We start from the raw sequence: 23,226 nt of genomic DNA on the forward strand, positions 1-23,226 counted from the left end.
CTTAAGGACAATTTTAGAGACACCAATTAACCTAACATGCATGTTTTTGGATGGTGGGAGGAAGCCAGAGTACCCAGAGAGAACCCACGCATACACGGGGAGAACATGCAAACTCCACATAGAAAGGCCCCAGCTAGGAGTTGAACCTGGAACCTTCTTGCTGAGAGGCAACGGTGCTAACCACCACACCACCTTAATCAATCTAATATCTCCCATTAATATCTAATGATAACCTGCTCGGTATGTCTTCTTCCTACTATTTTCCTCTTTTGCTCAAGCCCGACATCCACGGTGCGTCCTCTTCAAATAGTCGGGGATTTGCTGTCTAATTTCACTCGTACCTTCCAAACGAGTGCAGAAAAATAAAAAAAAATTCGGAAAAATTGATCAGTAGCCTATAGATCACAGAAATAATTCTCACAAAACTAGCGGAGCAACTGCAACTTGCAGCCAAGCTTGGTGTGGCATATTCTAAAAGATGACATGATGGGAATGTATTAATGCTGCTGCCTCAGCAAATAGGCATGATCTTAACTTAAATGATTTCATGGGAGCCGCCAGTCATTTCTGATTATTTGCGTACATTGACCAGGAGGTGGCAGTAACACCGTTGATATCCCATCACAGGCGGAAACCTGCCGACAGGGTAGAACAGAAGAAGAAGAAGACGAGCCATAGCAACGGTCAAACAAAAATGGCGCCCTCGTTGGCTAAAATCTGCTCCACTTTAACCCTCTTCTCTCTGTTTGTCTTTATTATTTCTGCCACTTCAGACGAAAATAGAACAAGCGGCGACTTTAACTCTACCACGCCGGATGACAAGAGCTTCACATATAATGTTACGGACAATTATACACCGCCAGAGCCCACAGTGTTTGAGTCAACACCAGCAACAGTGGCGTACCACAGCAAAGAGGAGTCCGTCCTATCCGCTGAGCCCCTGCCCGTCTCCGGCCGCCTCCTCACCCCGGTGACCAACGGTAACTGCACGGCTCTGTACAGTATGCCAATCTATTATTAGGATGAATTTGGTTTACAGTGATTCTTTTGTTTTGTTAACTTCTGTATTCATGTGTCTGTGCAGAAGGATCACACAGTGAGGAAATATTACTTTTGACAGCTAGCTAACTCAAAGCCACACTGCACCCTGTAGGTGTTGCAGTGTGACAACTAGTTCAAAATCAAATCAAATCAAATTTATTTATATAGCACATTACATACAAAACAATTCAAAGTGCTTTACATAAAATAAAAGCATTGCAGCAGGGAGTGGAAGAAGCATTAAAATACATAAAAGAATAAAAAGAGAAACAAATAAAATAATTTAAATGAATTTAAAAACAAGCAACAGTCTAGATAAGTTCAAAGATAGCGTGCAGATTTTATGCATAGACACATGAGAAAATAAGTGTTTTTAACCTGGATTTAACAATGTCTCCATTTGGTGAAAGTTTAATCTCCACTGGCAGTTTGTTCCACTTGTTTGCAGCATAACAGCTAAATGCTGCTTCTCCATGTTTAGTCTGGACTCTGGACTGGATAGTTCTAGTTCTGAAAGTTAAAGTTGAGTCTTCAACTTCCTTATTTATCCCCCAGCTGACTATCCTTTAGCTGTACCTGCTTAGTCCTGTTCAGAGTTGTCGGGGGGTTGGACCCGACCCCAGCCGTCATTTATTTTGTTTACTTAGATCATTTGGCAGAGACGTTGCACAATAAATCAAAAAAAGATCAAGCTGTTGTGTGTAACATTGATTCTAACCTTAGCTTTGGTATGTGTGTGTTAGTTGACAGGTTGTGTCCCTGCGATGAGAAAAGGGATATGTGTGACATCAACTGCTGCTGTGACAGCAAGTGTCATGAGGAGGTGGCTCTGTTCACCAGCTGCTCTGTCACGGCTGTAAGGTAAGTAACCCGTCTGCAGGGAAGCGCCACCATTCTGCTTACTGTAGTTCAATGATGGAGACAGAGCCAGAGGCTTACTGTTAAAAAGCCCACTGGTAACAGACTGCACTATTCCCTGCACTATGAGGTGCTGGAAGTCTTTCAATGTTAAATATTTGTGGTGGAAGTCGTGAGTTTTACTGAAGCAGCGTGAATCTCTCATGAAACAGCTGGCAATGCTGTATGATTCCTATGATTCCACAGTTTTCTCCCATGTTTTTGCACAAATCTGGAGCAGCTCACCTTTCTTACTTGCATCTCTCTGCAGTGGCATTAAGCAGCTGTGCAGCCATGATGTAGCATATTACACTTTAAGGACTACAATAGATGGCTACTCAGAGCTGCAGTCATCTGTCCTGAAGGAGGCAAACTATGACATCTTCTGCATTCAGTCACACAACCGTAAGTCATCACAAGTGCTCATTTACATTGAATAGGATTTTTTAAAACTGTATTACTTTTAAACAATCAAAAATCTGTAGATTTTAAATATATTAGTATAAACTTATGAGCTTTGCAGCCCAACTGGACGTAAATCTATTTGCAAACTCCCGATGCTGTAGAGCTGCTTTGCATGACAGATGCAGAGCATTGTTGAATTACAACATCCCTGTTGATTGGTAGGGATTTAAAAAAAAACACTGTTTCTGTTTGTTGGCTTGCTGTAGGTGTCAATGGACTGTCTCATCCGCCGCCTGCTCTTCCAGCTCACACCAACTTTGAGTCGCTCTTTAATCAGTTCACCAGCTTTATATTCGGCTCAGTGAGCAGTGACCAGGTGCTCCCTGCTGAAGTCCAGGCCTCACCTGGATATCAGGTGAGTCCTTGCCTTGATGGATTTGATTAGAATTACCATAAACAGTGAGTTTCCTTTCATTTCACAATTTTTGAGGAAAGAACCAAATCAAATGCATGAAAATATGTTTAATACTTTCACTTTATTACTTTCCTCAAGGTAGCCAATGTTAGGCTTTGAGAAAGTTTTCTGTATTATTGATACTTTTAATTAAACTTCAAGAGTACATTACCTGGAATCGTTTTCAAAAAGGTAACGTGAATAACACTGATCATGATCCTTGTGATGCAATATGATAAGAAATCTTTTTACTTTTGCACTCCTCAGATCCCTGTCAGGTCAGGTGTCGGTAATATGTGCTGAGAGCCTGACCAACGTGGAAAAAATGACAAGACTTTTAAAGTGTCTTCAAATTTAGTGTTGTCAGGATAGGGAGATCAGGAGGTCCTTCGGCTTTAATTTAAATGATCAGCTCTGAAAATCAACAGAACCTCAATTTTGTGCAATTTATTGACATTGTGAACTTCACTGAGAGACAAATGAAAATCTGGACAGACCCATTGTTTGGAAATATTCATGATACTCCATCACTTTTGACAAGTGGTCCAAGCAAAGACAAGTCCCAATCTCATTACAAGCTGAAGAGTACCAGTTTGGTACAACTGTTGCTCCTGTGGAAAAGAGACATAAGCATATAAACAGAACACCGGAACAAGCTGAAACTACAAGAAAGTTTGGCATCTGCTGTGGTGCAGGACATACACTGGATGTGTGTGCACAGCTGGATAAAAGGACTCGCAAGGAGAAGATTGTTTTTTTTTTTTTAAGAGAAAGGTGTCTGGCTGCTTGTGTATTGGACACATCAGCAAGGATTGTAGAAAACGGATGTCCTGTAAGAAAAGATCTGACGGAGGTGTGTGGTGGTCGGTAGCTACGCCCCATGCCATGCTATCACGGCTAAAATGTTTCCCGGCGGGTGTTTAATAAGTTAAACTTACACTGGTCTCATTTGTCTGCAGCGCTCTGCTCTCCTTTCTTCCTTCATGAAATGAAAAAGTATCCTCTCCTGACTCTCTCTGTGAGCTTTTCCAGCCTCGATATTAGACGCCTGATGTGATTGTCCATGATTAATATCACCATCATGCAGACCATAAACACAGTGGCCTCCCCGCTCTCCATATTAGCTTCTTGGTGGTGTTTTTTCTACTCTCCTTACTTTTACCGTTTTGTTTTGTGTTTGAATGTAGCGCTAAACGGCTAACACGTCACTGAAGCAGACGGCTGCGCGCGATGCATCAGTCCCTATCAGGTCCCGACTCATGTGCGAATGCAGACTGAAACAGTTCCGCTGGGGAAGGACAGTTATCAGAACGAAATTCGAGGAGGGTAGTTCTGATAACTACTTTCTTAGAACGGTCTGTCCGAAAGCGGCTATAGTGTCGGGCTTGGGAGTGGCTGGTCTAACACTGGAAACGTTCTGTGAGTTACTCAAGACCTAGACTCGAGAAAGCATGCCAGTTCACAAAGGAAACATCCCCACACAGAAGAATCTACAGAAATGGCCACATTTGAAAGGGATGCAATTGCCTGAAATTGACGCCAACATTGAGTTGTTGTTTGGAATTAATATTCCTGAGGCCATGGAATCATTGCAAGTCACAACTTTACGCAATTAGAACTATGCTGTAATGGACTGTAAATGGACCACTGAACGCTGCAACAATGAGGATATGTTGGCATTAACAGTCAATAGGTTCAGTTGTAAGTTTGGAGGACCTCTGGAAACAATAGTTCAAGATGGATTTCCCTTAGCGTAGTCTTGAAGAGCAGCTTGCAATGTCAAGTGAAGATCACAAGTTTATGGAAATGGTCTCAACTTCTGTGAGATATGAGTATGGTCCTTATCAGATCGGTTTACCACTGAGGCAGAAGGAGCTCAACATGCCCAACAACCGGAAAATCATTGAACAGCATACTCTGCAGCTACTAAAGAGACTTCAAAGATATTCATCTTTTTATGAAGACTATGCTGCATCTATGGATGACCTTATGCACAATCTGATAACATTCTGATAACAGTCTCCATGAGACTGTTATCAGAAAACAGAGTCTCTTCAGTCAAAGGCTTCTTCAGTTTGGATGCAAAACGGACCGCTACAGGAAATCTTTCCTGCCCACAGCCATCAGCATCTATAATAACTCTTTGATTTAATTGAGCTACATCAACATTTAATTTCCCTCTGGGATAAATAAAGTATTTTTGAATTGAATTTGAATTGAATTATTGTTAAAGGTTATACTGAAAAGGTGCCTCAGGATGAACTGAAGCGTGATGAAGCGTGATGATGGTAAGGTCTGGTACATTTCACATCATGGTGTTTACCATCCAACAAAACACAAGATAAGAGTTGTTTTACACTGTGGAGCAAGTTTTCATGGAATGTCATTGCATTATCAGTTCTTACAAGGTCCAGATCTTACCAGTTCTCTGATTGGAGTTGTGACTTGATTCAGGAAAGAGCCAGTGGTGGTGATGGTAGATATCGAAGCAATGTTCCATCAGGTCAAAGTACCACCAGAAGATGTATACTCGCTGAGGTTTCTTTGGTCGCCTAATGGAGATTTAAATCAAGATCTGGTTGATTTCAGGATGATTGTGCATGTCTTTGGTGCTACATCTTCCCCTTGCCGTGCCAATTTTGCACTCCAGAAATGTGCAGGAGATAATAAGGACCAGTTCAGCCAGGAAGCAGTGGAATGTCTGTCTGTGCCTACAGAGGAGGAAGCAGTGTCACTACACCATGAACTTGTTTCCATCTGTGCGAAAGGTGGTTTCTAGCTAACAAAGTGGATGAGCAACAGACAAGCAATTTTAGTTGCAATACAAGAAGGTTGCCGAGCCAAAGAGGTAAGAAGATTGGACCAAGATCATTTACCTGTGGAGAGAGTCTTTGGAGTAAAATAGTGTATAAAATCAGACATTCAAATTTAAAATCCTGCTCAAAGAAAGACCATTCACCAGGAGAGGAATTCTCTCAACTGTAAGTTCCATCTATGATGCTCTTGGTATGTTGAGTCCAATTGTGTTGACTGCAAAGAAAATCTCGAGAGACCTCAGCAGGAGCGCACTAGGCTGGGATGGCATGATTCCTGAGATGGTTACTAAAGAATGGATGAGTTGGTTACAACAACTCTGCCTTGTTGGAGACTTTGGAGTCATCCGATGTACTACCGAATTTTGGATAAGTAGTTACTTACTTACCTAGTGCCAAAATGCACATTCCCAAGTGCACAGTGCGTTTGTCATGGGAGAGGCGAGGGTCGCTCCTTTAAAATCTGTGACCATTCCCCGGATGGAGCTTATTGCTGCCACAATGGGAAGTCGTATTGACATCTTGTGGAGGAAAGAACTGCACATGCATCTTCAGGATTCTGTGATTTGGACTGATAGTGCATCTGTGCTTAAATATATTGGGAATGAAATTACCAGATTTAAGATCTTTGTTGCAAACAGAGTTGCAGACATTCTCAAGGCCTCCAACCCCTCTCAGTGGAGATATGTAGATACTGCGGATGTTATAACCTGCGTATATAACATCAAGAAGTATGAAAGTGGATGCACTTCTCAAGAATGCTCTGTGGCTGTTAGGACCCAGTTTTCTGCTTCAGTCTGAAGGGGAATGGCCTGTTAATCATGAGCATCTCGTTTCTTCAGATGATCCAGAAATCAAAGTTGTTGCTCTCAATGTAACACAAATCAGAGAAGAAGCTGATCCTGTGATCAGTGAATCACGATTGAATGATTTTCTTCCTGGACTTGTCCGAGGAAGTCAGTTGCCTGGATCTTGAGATTTAAGAGCTGGCTATCGGCTTGTTGTCAGAAGAGGCGACAGCTGGTCGAAACTTTTGCTCAGTCAAAGCTAGAAAAGGAACAACAAAAACAAGTGCTCAAGAAAGAAATGGAGTTGGATTATGGGAAGAGTTCTTCAAACCTTTCCAAACAGAAGAGGATTTGTTCGGCAGGTTCGGATCAAGACGGCAAACAATTGGATCGTCCCATTACAAAAGTTTGTTTGCTTCAGGAAGCTGAAAATGGACATGGAGCCACATCATGAGACTATGACCTTTTTGACTGATTTGACTCTTGACTCTGACTATATTGCATTGGATGCAGAACATTGTCTTTGATTCCTTTTCAGAATGAAGATTCTTGAGGAAAGACGACTGTTTACAAATGTAAAACTGCATGGACAATTGTATAATCTTATGTCTGATACTGGTTTTAAATGGGATAATTGTTACGATTTAATAATTTTTTGATCGCTGTATTTTACTTTGGGTTTGGATTACGAGTTATTTTTTTGCGTACTTAATAAAGTTTGAAACCGTATTTGGATCCCAGCGAGTGTTTTTTTTTCGTGCCGCGGTAGCCGTCCGTCTTAGCCTCTTAGCGGCATCAAATAGTTCCAGAAGCCGCTACACCATCAGCTCAGTTAAAATACACTACATATACAGATGTTTGACAAATTATATCAAATTTATATTATCTCCTGGCTTCTGGGCACTAAGCATAATGGTCCGTTTCTACCCATATCGTCTGTACACTACTTTTTGTACACCAAGTGGTGGAAATATCATTTTCAGTTTCAGGTAAAATTTTGAACAGCACTACAAAATTGCTGACTTACTTTATTGTGAACCAGAAGACAATTTGAACCCAGCACGTGCTGGCTCCGTAGAGTGGAGGAAAAGCAACATACAAGTGTGCAGCACATGTGGGAACTCACTGAGTTGGCCATGAGAATAAAGTGGTCCACGCTATTATTTAAACATGAAATAGGTTTGTATTTGTTTACACTTTATTGTTTACTTTGAAAAGGCAGATATGTGATTCACTTTTATGTTTTAAACATTATATTGTATTCTGTGGAAATCTGTGGCTAAAGCTATGAGTGGTCCAGCTTGTTCATTGTGTACTGATATTGTGTGGTTTCAGTTTGGGGATGTGATGGAAACAGCTGGAGCAAACGGCGAGAGACAGATATTCTACCTGCCAGCACCTGGGGTCACCTCTGAGTGTGTGGACAACAGTCCTGCAGGTAACACTGGGAGATGAGTGAGGACCACAGTAATTTAACGTGTCCCATATAGCTGCATGTTAGAAGTAACTATACCTCTCGAATGAAGGCTTTATTTATGAAGGCTCGCAGATAAAATACACCCATGCTGTAAGAGTACAAACCCATTAGTTAGACTTTAAACATATTTCTGCCTGATTTCTCTTTAAATGAAACTGACCATAAGTGGGTTCATTTTTCAGACAGACTGCGTATTACAGTAAATACTTATTCCCAATAACTAATTTAATGATTAACAGTAGCAACTCTGAGTTTTCAAAGTTAAAGAGCCCAGTCTCAATATACGTATATCATTAACTGATAAGAATATTGTACACTGATCAATAGGGACTGTCAGGAGGACTCATTGAAGTAAATTGTTTGAGTAAAAATTCTTGAATCACATTTGGTGTCCTCTCACAGACTTTGATGCAACATGGTGATTTTTAATTGGTCATCAGTAAAAAAAAAAACTGAATTTGAAGGGAAACCATCTGCAATTTAAAGTCTTATAGAACGTGGGTTTCTGAGCTAAACCCTTCTATTTTCAATGCTTTAAAAGAGGAGTGGGGACTTCTGTCATGTCAGCTAAAAATGGTTTATTTACATTGCTGTTTCTGAGGTTACTCGTGGGTAAGTCACATGATTGCTGTCAATGCATGAAGCTTACTACAAAGATTGTCCAAAGTACAACATAAGTCAAATTGAAATAGTAAATACTGTTTAGTTTGAACTTCTCTTTGTAACGTTTGAGCTTGTTGCAGACATTTTCTTATTTGCTGGTAGTTTCACATTTCACACATGCTCCAGAATAAAAATATAAAATAAGTATATTTTATTATTTATAAAGTAGTTGTTGTCTTTAGTTTTCCTGGGTTCATTCACAGCATTCTTAAAGGATCAGAGCAGTCTGTGTTCCCGACGTGTGGTCCTCGATCGAGACTGCAGCTCCCTGCCAGCCCTCAGCAAGAACACCTACTCTAACATCAGGCTGTTTGCTGTGAGTCTCACAGTCTCAAACATTTTGACAGTGTGATGTTTATTACTCTCCAGCAGTAGGAATGTGAGTAAAGGAGCATTCCAATACATTTATTGGACATTTATTGGATATTTCTAGTTCTCTTTGCTCATACAAGTTCAGCATTGGTTGTCATGGTTGAAGTGCAGCTTGTTTTTTGACTTCTCAGAACTTCAGAAATTGCTCTCCTCTTGAATTACAAGGCCTTCCTGCTAAACTTTCTTTTATATGGTATAACCATAATATCATATTTATAATATGTAAGACTTTAATAAATACTTTAAGAATTTGAACTTGTGTACTTTCCCTTACATGTTTTTATATTTGATAGTGTCACTACTAGCTCTGAATCATGACAAAAACAGGGAACAACACCAACATAAAGGAATGAGGAATTATTTTATTTAGTAATCAAACCAACTTCATTCCTGAAAGGAAAGAGGAATGCATGAGGTGTGTCAATCAGCTAATCAGTGGTGCAGGCATGAATGAGGTATGGTGTTAAATGAAAACCCAAGTGCATGGAATGAACCTCTTCAATGGCAAACAGCAAGGAAACCATTTTTATAGTGGGAACACCGGGCCCAGGTGTTCCTAATAAACAATGACCCGACCACGCCTACTGGGCACCTGCAACACAAAACACAAAGACAGAGAGCCAGCCCAACGTCCGATATGGGCGGGGTCGCCACATAGCCCAGCGTCCCATATGGACGAGGTCGCCTCATAGCCCAGCGTCCGATATGGGTGGGGTTAACACATAGCCCAGCGTCCAATATGGGTGGGGTCGCCACATAGCCCAGCGTCCCATATGGGCGAGGTCGCCTCATAGCCCAGCGTCCGATATGGGTGGGGTTAACACATAGCCCAGCGTCCAATATGAGTGGGGTCGCCACATAGCCCAGCGTCCCATGTGGGCGGGGTCGCCTCATAGCCCAGCGTCCGATATGGGCGAGGTCGCCTCATAGCCCAGCGTCCGATATGGGCGAGGTCGCCTCATAGCCCAGCGTCCGAAATGGGCGAGGTCGCCTCATAGCCCAGCGTCCCATATGGGCGAGGTCGCCTCATAGCCCAGCGTCCGATATGGGCGAGGTCGCCACAGAGCCCAGCGTCCCATATGGGCGAGGTTGCTTCATAGCCCAGCGTCCGATATGGGCGAGGTCGCCTCATAGCCCAGCGTCCCATATGGGCGAGGTTGCTTCATAGCCCAGCGTCCGATATGGGCGAGGTCGCCTCATAGCCCAGCGTCCGATATGGGTGGGGTTAACACATAGCCTAGCGTCCCATATGGGCGGGGTCGCCATATAGCCTAGCATCCCATATGGGCGGGGTTGCTTCATAGCCCAGCGTCCGATATGGGCGAGGTCGCCTCATAGCCCAGCGTCCCATATGGGCGAGGTTGCTTCATAGCCCAGCGTCCGATATGGGCGAGGTCGCCTCATAGCCCAGCGTCCCATATGGGCGAGGTTGCTTCATAGCCCAGCGTCCGATATGGGCGAGGTCGCCTCATAGCCCAGCGTCCGATATGGGTGGGGTTAACACATAGCCTAGCGTCCCATATGGGCGGGGTCGCCACATAGCCTAGCATCCCATATGGGCGGGGTCGCCACATAGCCTAGCGTCCCATATGGGCGGGGTCGCCACATAGCCCAGCGTCCCATGTGGGCGGGGTCGCCTCATAGCCCAGCGTCCGATATGGGCGAGGTCGCCTCATAGCCCAGCGTCCGATGTGGACGAGGTCGCCTCATAGCCCAGCGTCCCATATGGGCGAGGTCGCCTCATAGCCCAGCGTCCCATATGGGCGAGGTTGCCTCATAGCCCAGCGTCCCATATGGGCGGGGTTAACACATAGCCCAGCGTCCCATATGGGCGAGGTCGCCTCATAGCCCAGCGTCCCATATGGGCGAGGTTGCTTCATAGCCCAGCGTCCGATATGGGCGAGGTTGCCTCATAGCCCAGCGTCCGATATGGGTGGGGTTAACACATAGCCTAGCGTCCCATATGGGCGGGGTCGCCACATAGCCTAGCATCCCATATGGGCGGGGTCGCCACATAGCCTAGCGTCCCATATGGGCGGGGTCGCCTCATAGCCTAGCGTCCCATATGGGCGGGGTCGCCACATAGCCTAGCATCCCATATGGGCGGGGTCGCCTCATAGTCCAGCGTCTAATATGGGTGGGGTCGCCACATAGCCCAGCGTCCCATATGGGCGGGGTCGCCTCATAGCCCAGCGTCCAATATGGGTGGAGTAGCCTCATAGCCCAGCGTCCGATATGGGCGGGGTCGCCACATAGCCCAGCGTCCCATATGGGCGGGGTCGCCACATAGCCTAGCGTCCCATATGGGCGGGGTCGCCTCATAGCCCAGCTTCCAATATGGGCGGGGTCGCCTCATAGCCCAGCGTCCCATATATATCCTGCACTCTGGTCCTTTAAAAAAATAGCTTTATTGAAATTTGAATTATGTTAAGCTAAAGACATTAAACATTTCTTTCTTCAATTCTTTCTGCTCAACAGGGGAAGAATACAGATGCAGAAGTAAGTATTCCTGCACTAAATTCTGGTCAATTACTTCTGGATCAACTATATTCACCTCAGAAGTTAAGTGACAGAATTGTGAATTATTACAATGTCTTAGGTTTTATTATTCGATTAAATATTTCTGTAAGTGTCAATGATGCGTCAGTTTATGAAACTCTATGACTCTATGGCCAATAACTCCATATGTATATTTTCATCCCTTTGATATTTGTTTTAATTTGTTTTAAAAACAGTCTCACTAAAGCTTGGACCAGGGCGTACCTTTCCTGTGCAAGAGAATGTTGTGTTGCAGCTTTGAATTTAGTTCATTTATCAGTGCAGTCAGACCAAAAGTAAATGCATAATCCTCCTTCAGCAAGACGACTAAATCTTCGCTCTCTGTTCCCAAACTTTTTTAAACTTTAGCTCTGTTTTATCCTTTTGACAACTGTTTAATAACCTCCTATATCATTGATAGATTCTCAAATCTCACAATGCCCTGTCTGCCCAGTGCTGATGTTCTGAATTTAGTTGGCGATGCATTTTATAATATAATATTACTATTATTGTAGGCAATAAGGTAATCAATGAGCAGCGTAAACCGTAACATGACTGATTGTGTATCTTGCTGGTTTTGCTTGAGGTTGTTGATGTGGAGGCTTCGGTCATCGTGCAGTCTACCGAGGGAACTCAGACTGAGCTCACAGTCGGCAGTGGAGACAACCTTAGTCCTGTTCTCCTCAGCCCCACCCTCTGTGCTAATGTGGTGCTGAAGGTGAGTCAGCTAAGTACGACACATCACTGTTTGTTAAAAGCTTCCATTTAAAAATAAACTAATCACTCCCATTCAAAAACAGCACAAAGCTCTGGTATTCATTTACGAGTGGCATGTTTATGTCAGTACGCTCTTTAAACTGAACATTGACATTTTACTTTAAGGGCTATGAGAAGCTAGAGACTTCTACCACGTTTAGATTGATATATTTATCTGTGAAAAAGTGTTCATTCATTATGAACTTACTGAGGTCATGGTTAAAAGGGCTGTTGTGTTGGGCTGCATTGCATTAAGGTAGGTGTATTTGATTGGTCATGCTCCCATTTAGTTGGTTCTAACGGGTGTATTTATTTTGGCAGTCTTGTTCATGTTGCACCGTTACATTCTGGCTCTTGTATAGAAATGCTCTTGAAGTCATTTAAGTCTTAAAAACTTCAAATTGCACAGAAACTATACCACAAACATCAACTGATCTTACAAGTATGCCAACACACTTGTAACCTCAGATTAGCTTAACTAAATTTTTCCTGCTATTACTGAACAATCTCTAACCCTGAAATGTGTTTCTGTGTACAGACATGACTAAAACAAATATGTACATTTGATTCTCTGTATTTTATCTAAAAATGCTAGCTTGTCTTTTGTTTTTTGTTGTTTGCACAGCTAATGTAGAGCTAACAGCTCTACATTGGACAGGCTGCACATGTATCCAGTTCTAAACCTCATTTTTTTATATGGAGTGAAAGCAGTTACTATAACTATATGTAGTTGTGTAGTTATACTATAACTATATGTAGTAACTGTTTTCTATCACAGTAAGTAGTCACTATAAGTAGTTACTGTGAGAAGACAGTATGAACTAAAATATTTATTGTTTTATTATGTTGAATTGATTGGATTTTTTTGTAAATATCCATTTTTACATTTCAGGCCTACAACACAGTCCAAAAAAAAAAGAATACATAGTTTTTACCCCTTTTTAATTTTGCCATTCCTTCTTACAATACTTGAAAGACGTTCTGACATTGAGGATACCAGGTGATGGAGAGTTTCAGTTGTTTTAAGGTGTGCAACAGTACAGAGTTGTTTCAAAGTTCTCCAACATTCTCTATTGGGAATAAAGGCACTGCATTCCACGGTTTGGGTGCTGTTATTTGGAAAGATCGGTCTCCTTGAGTCCTGAAGCGAGTGTGAGGGACTCTTAAAAGATTCTGAGTGGATAACCTCAGAATGTGAGAGGAAGTGTATGGCTGAATCTGTCATCCACTCCCATAACTTTTCCTACCACTGCTATGCAGATGACACCCAGCTGATTCTGTCTTTTCCCCCTTCTGACACCCAAGTGGAGGCACGCATTGCTGCGTGCCTGGCAGACATCTTGGGGTGGATGTCGATGCACCACCTTACGCTCAACCTGTGGTGACGTCCGTGGTGACGTCAACTCGGACCGCGAGGAATCTGGGTGTGACCCTGGATGACCAACTGTCGTTCTCGCCAAACATCGCATCAGTGACCCGTTCCTGCCGATTCCTCCTCTACAACATCCGCAGGATTCGCCCCTTCCTCACCGACAAGGCACCGCAGGTGCTCATCCAGGCTCTCGTCATCTCCCGCCTGGACTACTGCAACTCGCTCCTTGCTGGCGCCCCGGCTTCTGCCATCAGACCTCTGGAGCTGGTTCAGAAAGCTGCTGCTCGTCTGGTGTTCAACCTCCCCGAGTTCTCTCACACCACTCCCCTTCTCCGCTCTCTACACTGGCTCCCTGTAGCTGCAGCATCCAGTTTAAGACTCTGGTGCTAGCCTACAGGGCAGTTACCGCACTTACTCTAGCACTAGTTATGCTCTTAGCTGTTTGGTTTTGGAAGGAAATGCACTTATGATTTCTTGTGACCTGAAGTTCTTTTGCCGACCGATGTGGAACACACTTATTGTAAGTCGCTTTGGATAAAAGCGTCTAAAAAAAATGACCGTAATGTAATGTGATGTAATGTAATGTCAAGTCATCAATGCAAGGAGGAGCCTGTCCATGTAAAGCTCTAAAGGTTAAGACCAAAATTTTAAAATGGATTCTAAAACTGACTGGTAGCCAGTGAAGTGACTTTAAAGCAAGGGTTATACAAGTTCTTCTGTTTGAGCGTCTGAAGTCTCACAGCAGAGTTCTGGACTACCTGAAGACAAGCTAGCTCCTTCTTATTGAGACAAGTCAACAAACTATTACAGTAGTCTAATTATGAGGAGACAGAAGCATGAATTATCATATCTAGTTCATTTGTTGACCTAATCAACAAGATTGGTCTGAGTTTTGAGATTTTCCTCAAATGAAGAAAGCAGTTTCTTGTTAATTGTTTTGAGTGATGTTCCAGGGCTTCTGTGAGAATCCTAAATCACCCAAGTTGCTGTTTAATCTCAGAGATGACATAAGCGACAAACAACTCATTCCAGAAGATGGCAGTAATGCAACTTTGAGGAAATCAACTGCTGTTAAACGTGAAGAAGAAGAAAAATGGGGTAGAACCTCAGAGGTGAAGATGGAGGCAGAAATCTGTGTCTGTTGATTGTGGAGCAATTTCACAATAATGCTCATCAATGTAAAATGGTGAAAATCTTGTGAAAATGTTCCATAATCTACAGTACGTAATATCACCAGAAGATTCAGGAAATCTGTAGACATCCCTGTGAAAGAGGGACACAGCTCAGTTGTCTGTGATGTCTGGGATCTTCAGGCCCTCAGGCAGCACTGCATTAAAAACAGACATTCTGTCCTGGATGTGGCCACAGCTCACCGTGCCATCCACAAATGCGGGTTAAAGCTCTATCATGCAGAGAAGTAGCCATATGTGAACATGTTCCAGAAACACTGCTGTCTTCTCTGGACCAAAGCTCATTTAAAATGGACTGAGGCAAAGGAAAACTGTTCTGTGGTCAGATGGATCAGAATTTGAAATTTCTTGGAAATCATGGACGCTGCATCCTCTTGACTAAAGATGAGAGAGACCATCCAGCTTGTTATCAGCTCTCAGTTCAAAGTCTGCATCTCTGATGGTATGGGGGCCCATTAGGGCCTATGGAACTGGAAACCTGCACATCTAGAAAGGCTCCATCAATGCTGAAAGGTATATACAGGTTTTAGAGCAACATCTGCTCCCATCGGCTTTTTCAGGGAAGGCCTTGCATATTTCGGCAAGACAATGTTAAACCACAAACTGCATCTATTCCAACAGCATGGTTTTGTAGTAGAAGAGTCCAGGTGCTGGACTGACATGTAAGAAGACCCAGGACTGCAGCTACAATCCTTCATCAGACAAGAATGGGACAACATTCCTCTCCCAGAGGTCCAGCAGCTGGTCTCCTCAGTTCCCAGATGTCCCCAGACTAAAAGAAGAGGGGATGCCACACAGTGGGAGACATGGACCTGTCCCAAGTTCTTTATTTTTTAGATGGCTTGTTGCCATTGACTCCTAAATAAGATGATATTTTTCAGAAGAAAAAAAAAGCAGAATGTCACTTTTAGCATTTGATATGTTTTCTTAGAGCTTTGTGAATCACTACTTTCTTTTTTTATTCACATTCAAACAGCCAAACCTTTTTTGTAATTGTAGTTGAAAATCAAAGTCTTTGAACGTCCTGTCGTCCAGACTAATTCAAGACTTTTGTCTCCTCAGGTTATTTATGTGATAAAGTACAACTCAGCCGGTGAGGTGGTGAATGCGATGGTGTCTCTGGTGCTTGGATTTGTCCGTGAAACTGCAATGCTTCTGGAACAGGAGTTTCACATCATGTATATCCAGGTATTACAATGAGTCATTATCTGTCAATCAGATCTTTCAGCTATAAAAGATTTTTGTTTATAACAGGACATAATACAGTCAGTTATACAGTACCTGCATATTTACTAAATGATAACACATCTCAGATAGAGCTTTTGTCCACATCATACATTTTTCTAGGTGCCAGGGCTTTTTGTCAGTTATTCTCAATCAGTGTAAAGCAAATGCAGCTACCTTTAGGAAAAAGGTAGCACCTATATTCTTTTTTCACATGAGTCCTCCTTCTTTGTGCAGCCATTTTGAGAACTTCACAGTTTATTTCAGGCACCTAGTCACATGGGCAAAACCTGTGAACCAGCAAAATGAAAGCAGATTTGTTCTTGCTGTGAAAATATCCAAACAAAGAAAGGCAAGTGCATGTATGGGAGTAGATTGGCACTAAATGCTTATGACCTCGGGTCTGTCCCACAGCTGACAGCAGATCACCCTGAAGAATGAGTCTGTATTCCTCTCCCAACCTACAAGATGCCTGGATCTGGGCTCCCTCTAAAAGTCGTACTTGTGTTATTAGTTGTACTGATGTCTTTGATGGATTGGGTCACACGACAAGCAAATGTGGCTACCAATTTCTTTTTACTTTATACATACTTCCATTAGGTAACATTATTAGACAGCATGGTATAAACTTCCAAGGCAAGGCAAGGCAAGGCAAGGCAAGGCAAGGCAAGGCAAGGCAAGGCAAGGCAAGGCAAGGCAAGGCAAGGCAAGGCAAGGCAAGGCAAGGCAAGGCAAGGCAAGGCAAGGCAAGGCAAGGCAAGGCAAGGCAAGGCAAGGCAAGGCAAGGCAAGGCAAGGCAAGGCAAGGCAAGGCAAGGCAAGGCAAGGCAAGGCAAGGCAAGGCAAGGCAAGGCAAGGCAAGGCAAGGCAAGGCAAGGCAAGGCAAGGCAAGGCAAGGCAAGGCAAGGCAAGGCAAGGCAAGGCAAGGCAAGGCAAGGCAAGGCAAGGCAAGGCAAGGCAAGGCAAGGCAAGGCAAGGCAAGGCAAGGCAAGGCAAGGCAAGGCAAGGCAAGGCAAGGCAAGGCAAGGCAAGGCAAGGCAAGGCAAGGCAAGGCAAGGCAAGGCAAGGCAAGGCAAGGCAAGGCAAGGCAAGGCAAGGCAAGGCAAGGCAAGGCAAGGCAAGGCAAGGCAAGGCAAGGCAAGGCAAGGCAAGGCAAGGCAAGGCAAGGCAAGGCAAGGCAAGGCAAGGCAAGGCAAGGCAAGGCAAGGCAAGGCAAGGCAAGGCAAGGCAAGGCAAGGCAAGGCAAGGCAAGGCAAGGCAAGGCAAGGCAAGGCAAGGCAAGGCAAGGCAAGGCAAGGCAAGGCAAGGCAAGGCAAGGCAAGGCAAGGCAAGGCAAGGCAAGGCAAGGCAAGGCAAGGCAAGGCAAGGCAAGGCAAGGCAAGGCAAGGCAAGGCAAGGCAAGGCAAGGCAAGGCAAGGCAAGGCAAGGCAAGGCAAGGCAAGGCAAGGCAAGGCAAGGCAAGGCAAGGCAAGGCAAGGCAAGGCAAGGCAAGGCAAGGCAAGGCAAGGCAAGGCAAGGCAAGGCAAGGCAAGGCAAGGCAAGGCAAGGCAAGGCAAGGCAAGGCAAGGCAAGGCAAGGCAAGGCAAGGCAAGGCAAGGCAAGGCAAGGCAAGGCAAGGCAAGGCAAGGCAAGGCAAGGCAAGGCAAGGCAAGGCAAGGCAAGGCAAGGCAAGGCAAGGCAAGGCAAGGCAAGGCAAGGCAAGGCAAGGCAAGGCAAGGCAAGGCAAGGCAAGGCAAGGCAAGGCAAGGCAAGGCAAGGCAAGGCAAGGCAAGGCAAGGCAAGGCAAGGCAAGGCAAGGCAAGGCAAGGCAAGGCAAGGCAAGGCAAGGCAAGGCAAGGCAAGGCAAGGCAAGGCAAGGCAAGGCAAGGCAAGGCAAGGCAAGGCAAGGCAAGGCAAGGCAAGGCAAGGCAAGGCAAGGCAAGGCAAGGCAAGGCAAGGCAAGGCAAGGCAAGGCAAGGCAACTTTATTTATATAGCGCATTTCATACCACAGGCAACTCAATGTGCTTTACATAAAGACAAGGCATTTAAAAGAACAGCATAAAGCAGCATAAAAACAAGCAATTTAAAGAAAAAATTTTTAAAATAGAATAAAAATTAAAGCAATCAAAAAAGAGGGGAAAAAGAAAAATATAAACTCAACCATAAGCACACTGAAAGAGAAATGTTTTTAACCTGGATTTAAAAGTGCTTACAGTTGTGGCTGATTTCAGTTCTGCTGGTAGTTTGTTCCAGTTGTGTGCAGCATAACAGCTAAAAGCTGCTTCACCGTGTCTAGTTTGAACTCTGGGCTCCACTATCTGACCTGAGTCAGTAGATCTCAGAGCTCTACTGGGTTTATACTCTGCTAGCATGTCATTCATGTAGTCTGGACCTAAACCATTCCGTGATTTGTAGACGAGCAGTAGAACTTTAAAATCTATTCTGTATCTGACCGGGAGCCAATGTAAAGACTTGAGAACTGGGATGATGTGATCTGATCTCTTTGTTCTGGTTAAAACTCGGGCTGCAGCGTTCTGAATGAGCTGCAGCTGTTTGAGACTCTTTTGGGGGAGTCCAGTCAGAAGACCGTTACAGTAGTCAAGTCTGCTGGAAATGAAAGCATGAATCAGCTTCTCCTGATCTGTTTGGGACATGAAACCCTTAATTCTGGATATGTTCTTAAGTTGATAAAAGGCTGATTTGGTGACTGATTTGATATGATAGTTGAAGGTCAGGTCTGAGTCTATCAGCACGCCGAGGTTCCGGACTTGGTCTTTAGTTTCTAGAGACAGTGACTCAAGATGTTTACTGACAGCAAACCTCTTCTCTTTGTTGCCAAACACAATGACCTCAGTTTTTTCTTGATTTAACTGAAGGAAATTTTGGTTCATCCACTTTTTGACTTGCTCTAAGCAGTCGCACAATGACTCTATAGGACTGCAGTCATCTGGAGACAGTGCGAGATATATCTGTGTGTCATCTGCATAGCTGTGGTAGTTGACTTTAGAGTTCTTCAGAATTTGACCCAGAGGCAGCATATATAGGGTGAACAGAAGGGGTCCAAGAACTGACCCCTGAGGAACTCCACATGTCATAGCCACTCGATCAGATTGATTACTTCCAATGGTCACAAAATAACTCCGCTCCTCCAAGTAGGACCTGAACCATTCTAGGACTGTCCCGCTGAGTCCTGCCCAGGTTTCCAACCTGTTCAGCAGTATACTGTGATCCACAGTGTCAAATGCAGCACTGAGATCCAACAGGACCAGAACTGACACCTTGCCTGAGTCAGTGTTCAACCTTATGTCATTTAACACTTTAATAAGAGCCGTTTCTGTACTGTGGTGAGGTCGGAAGCCTGACTGAAATTTGTCAAGGAGTCCACTGGAGTTCAAGAAGTTACTGAGTTGATTAAAAACCACTTTCTCAACAATCTTGGCTATAAAAGGAAGATTTGAGATGGGTCTGTAGTTGGTTAAAATGGAAGCATCTAATGTTGTCTTTTTTAGGAGTGGCTTGATGGCAGCTAATTTTAAGGGTTTAGGAAACATGCCTGATTGAAGTGAGCAGTTTATTATTTGCTGCAAATCTGTTTGGACAGAGCTTACAATAGTTTTAAAGAAGTCAGATGGCATTGTGTCAAGACAGGAGGTCGATGGTTTAAGATGCTGGACTGTTTCTTCTATGGTTTTTTGGTCAACTGTATTGAATTCTGACATCATAGTTGATTGATTCCTAGGTGGTTTTAAGGTTTGCGTCATTTTATTATTTTGCTGATTTATGTTGATATTTAGCCTTATAGATTTGATTTTTTCATTGAAAAAACAAGCAAATTCATTGCATTTTTCTGTGGAACAGAGTTCTGAAAATATCTGTTTTGGGGGGGTTGTCAGCTTATTAACCATAGCAAACAGAGCACGAGTGTTGTTGATGTTCTTATTAATCATTTCAGATAAGTGTTGCTGTCTAGCGCGGAGTAACCCGTGGTTAAAATTACAAAGACTTTGTTTGTAGAGGTCATGGTGAATTTGAAGTTTAGTTTTTCTCCATTTACGCTCTGCTTTCCTGCATTCTGTTTTCAAGGCCTTTACCATCATAGTGTTTCTCCATGGTGTTCGCTTTCTGCTCAAGATTATCTTATTTTTAACAGGTGCAACAGTATCCATGACATTTGAGATTTTCAAGTTAAAGTTATCTAAGAGTTCATCAACTGTCTCTGCACTCGCAGTTGATGACATAGCTATAACTTCCATAAACTTAGCACTGGTATTCTCATTTATGTATCTTTTTCTAACAGACACACGGGTTAACTGAATGTTTGGAGTTAACTGTAAGTCAGAGAACACACAGAAATGATCAGAGAGCGCCAAGTCCTTGATATCAACAGAAGAAATGTCAACACCTTTAGAGATAACCAGATCCAGTGTGTGGCCTCGAGTATGTGTGGGTCCATTCACATTTTGAAGGAGGCCAAAAGTGTCAAGTAGAGAGCAGAGTTCTTTGGCATTAGTGTCCATGTTATTGTCCATGTGAATGTTAAAATCCCCTGTTATGATAAAAAAGTTATAGTCAGTGCAGATAACTGACAGCAGTTCAGCAAACTCATCAAAGAAAGTTCCTGGGTATCTTGGTGGTCTATAAATGATTAGGAAGATAACTTTTGTATCCCCCTTTAATAAAAAACAGAGATATTCAAATGAGCTAAAATCACCAAGTGAAATTTCTTTGCACTGAAAGACTGATTTAAAAATGGCGGCAACTCCCCCGCCCTTCTTACCACTTCGACACTTATTGATAAAACTGAAATTTGTTGGTGCTGCCTCATTGAGAATGGTATCACAGCTACATTCAGTCAGCCATGTTTCACTAAGAAATAAAAAGTCTAGATTATAGGTCATGATCATGTCATTTACTAAGAGGGATTTGTTGGCTAGTGATCTGATATTGAGTAGGGCTAATCTCGTGGAGACAACAGGTGATACTGGTGTGTTTCGGGGTTGACACACTATATTCAATAGATTGGTAGATTTAACTGAACCTTTTTTATTTCTCACCAGTTTGACCACTTTTCTGTTTCCTGTCATCACAGGGATTGAAAAGGCTGTTTGAACTCCATAGGGCCCTGACTTTATCTATCTTTATCTTTATCTGCTATACTGATGATACTCAGCTGTACTTATCTATGAAACCAGGTGAACCCAATAGGTTGGTCAGACTACAAGCATGTCTTAAAGACATAAAGACCTGGATGACTCAGAACTGTCTGCTTCTAAATTCAGACAAAACTGAAGTCGTTATCTTTGGACCTGAGCGCTTCAGGGAGAAATTGTCTAGCTATATATTTACTCTAGATGGGATTTCCTTGGCTTCTAGTTCTACAGTGAGGAACCTTGGAGTTATTTTTGACCAGAACTTATCATTTGACTCGCATATAAAACAGGTTTCTAGGACTGCCTTCTTTCATCTTCGTAATATTGTTAAAATCAGGAACATCTTGTCTCAGAGTGATGCAGAAAAACTGCTCCATGCATTTGTTACTTCAAGATTGGACTGCTGTAATTCTTTATTATTGGGCTGTCCCACATATTCTCTGAAAAGCCTTCAGTTGATCCAAAATGCTGCAGCCAGAGTTCTGATGAGAACTAACAGCAGAGATCATATTTCTCCAGTTTTAGCTTCTCTTCATTGGCTCCCTGTTAAATTCAGAATAGAATTTAAGATTCTTCTCCTTACATATAAAGCTCTTAATGACCGAGCTCCATCATATCTTAAAGATCTCATTGTAAGATATTTTCCTAACAGAGCACTTCGTTCCCAAACTGCAGGTTTACTTGAGGTTCCCAGAGTTTCTAAAAGTAGAATGGGAGGCAGAGCCTTCAGTTATCAGGCCCCTCTCTGTGGAATAAGCTGCCAGTAAATGTCTGGGAAGCAGACACCCTTTCCACTTTTAAGACCAGGCTTAAAACTTTCCTTTCTGATAAAGCTTATAGTTAGGGATGGCTCAGGTGATCCTGAAACATCCCATAGTTAAGCTGCTATAGGCCTAGACTGCTGGGGGGCCTCATCTGTCACACCTTTCCTCACTTTACTCTCTTTTTCCCCTGTTTAATTTCTCATATGACATTATGTACATGTGACATTATTGTGGTCATTAACTCGTGGACTAATTTTGAATTTAATACTCGGATTTGATTGGATTATGGTTGCAATGAATTGAACTCCAATTGGCTTGAATTGGAATTTATTATTGAAGAGCCTTGAGATGATATTTGTTGTAATTTGGTGCTATATAAATAAACTGAATTGAACAACCTCCTGCATGAGGGCTGTCAGACTGACTTTTGACAAGGTCATCTAATATGTAGGGAAGTGTTCTCCAGTTTGTACACATGGTGGGAAAAAAATGTTAAACTAGAAATAGACAATGCAAAGCAAAATGGCAAAGATGGAATATCATATTTAACAATGTTTAAACTGGAGATGTGCCGTTAAGATGATGTTTTCATAGAACAAAAAAACTAACAAACAAAAAAAAGTTTGTGTTGGGGTGAATTTTTGATAAAACACCAACATAAAGCCCCCTAAAACACACTGCTAATACTTTCATGCCAGAGAAAAGTGCTATGTGGACACAAGGCCTTTAGTTCTTTCCACCCAAACAGATCTAACTTTGGAATAGTCTTTATGATCTGAGACATATCTTTCCCTATTGCTTTGCAGAAAGATTTGACTTCATTTTGTTGACAGGGCAATGTTTGGCTTCTTTTTTTCATCTAAGTTGTTCAGACAACTCTTTTCACTTCATTGTTGCTTCAGATGGGTTATCATTGCATTGTAGAGACTCGTGTATGGATGATTTGACTCAATTAAGACATCCACAGCAATTTTGTAGAATTCCTTTTCTATAAACGTAATAGCTGAAAATGTATTTTAATCCACTCTAAATCTGATTATTCTGAGTGATGGTTCATGTCTTGTGTTTATGAACAGGAGGATAGAGGAGACGTGGCTGTCCATTACAGCGGAAATCCAGGTTATGTGGTCGGACTGCCTATTATTTCTGGAGCAAGAACAACAGAATATCCTTCTCTTGCAAAGAAAGGGGCTTTCTCACACCCATATATCATTCTTGGCAACAATTATGGAATCACCACGCCAGGCAGATGTTTATTCAGCTTTCTTATTTTATAAAACAATAAACAAAACAAATATTCTTAATAGCTGAATATTCTGACTTTGTAAAACATAGATTTAAA

At 42.8% G+C, this 23,226-nt stretch overlaps 1 protein-coding gene across 1 annotated transcript in view; it reads left to right on the forward strand.

Moving 5' to 3' along the window:
• Positions 1 to 674: 674 nt before the first annotated feature.
• The window catches only part of LOC142397104 (tectonic-1-like), a 29,209-nt gene continuing 6,657 nt past the window's right edge, over positions 675 to 23,226 (forward strand). Inside the window, exons 1-10 of the mRNA XM_075480458.1 lie at positions 675 to 980; positions 1,785 to 1,902; positions 2,210 to 2,343; positions 2,610 to 2,758; positions 7,734 to 7,836; positions 8,742 to 8,854; positions 11,389 to 11,409; positions 12,035 to 12,166; positions 15,829 to 15,954; positions 22,961 to 23,049. Coding sequence (XP_075336573.1) covers positions 695 to 980; positions 1,785 to 1,902; positions 2,210 to 2,343; positions 2,610 to 2,758; positions 7,734 to 7,836; positions 8,742 to 8,854; positions 11,389 to 11,409; positions 12,035 to 12,166; positions 15,829 to 15,954; positions 22,961 to 23,049 — 1,271 coding nt within the window. The 5' untranslated portion in view covers positions 675 to 694. The remainder of the gene's footprint in view (positions 981 to 1,784; positions 1,903 to 2,209; positions 2,344 to 2,609; positions 2,759 to 7,733; positions 7,837 to 8,741; positions 8,855 to 11,388; positions 11,410 to 12,034; positions 12,167 to 15,828; positions 15,955 to 22,960; positions 23,050 to 23,226) is intronic.

Source organism: Odontesthes bonariensis, chromosome 13 (assembly GCF_027942865.1).
Source record: "Odontesthes bonariensis isolate fOdoBon6 chromosome 13, fOdoBon6.hap1, whole genome shotgun sequence".
NCBI lineage: Eukaryota > Metazoa > Chordata > Actinopteri > Atheriniformes > Atherinopsidae > Odontesthes > Odontesthes bonariensis.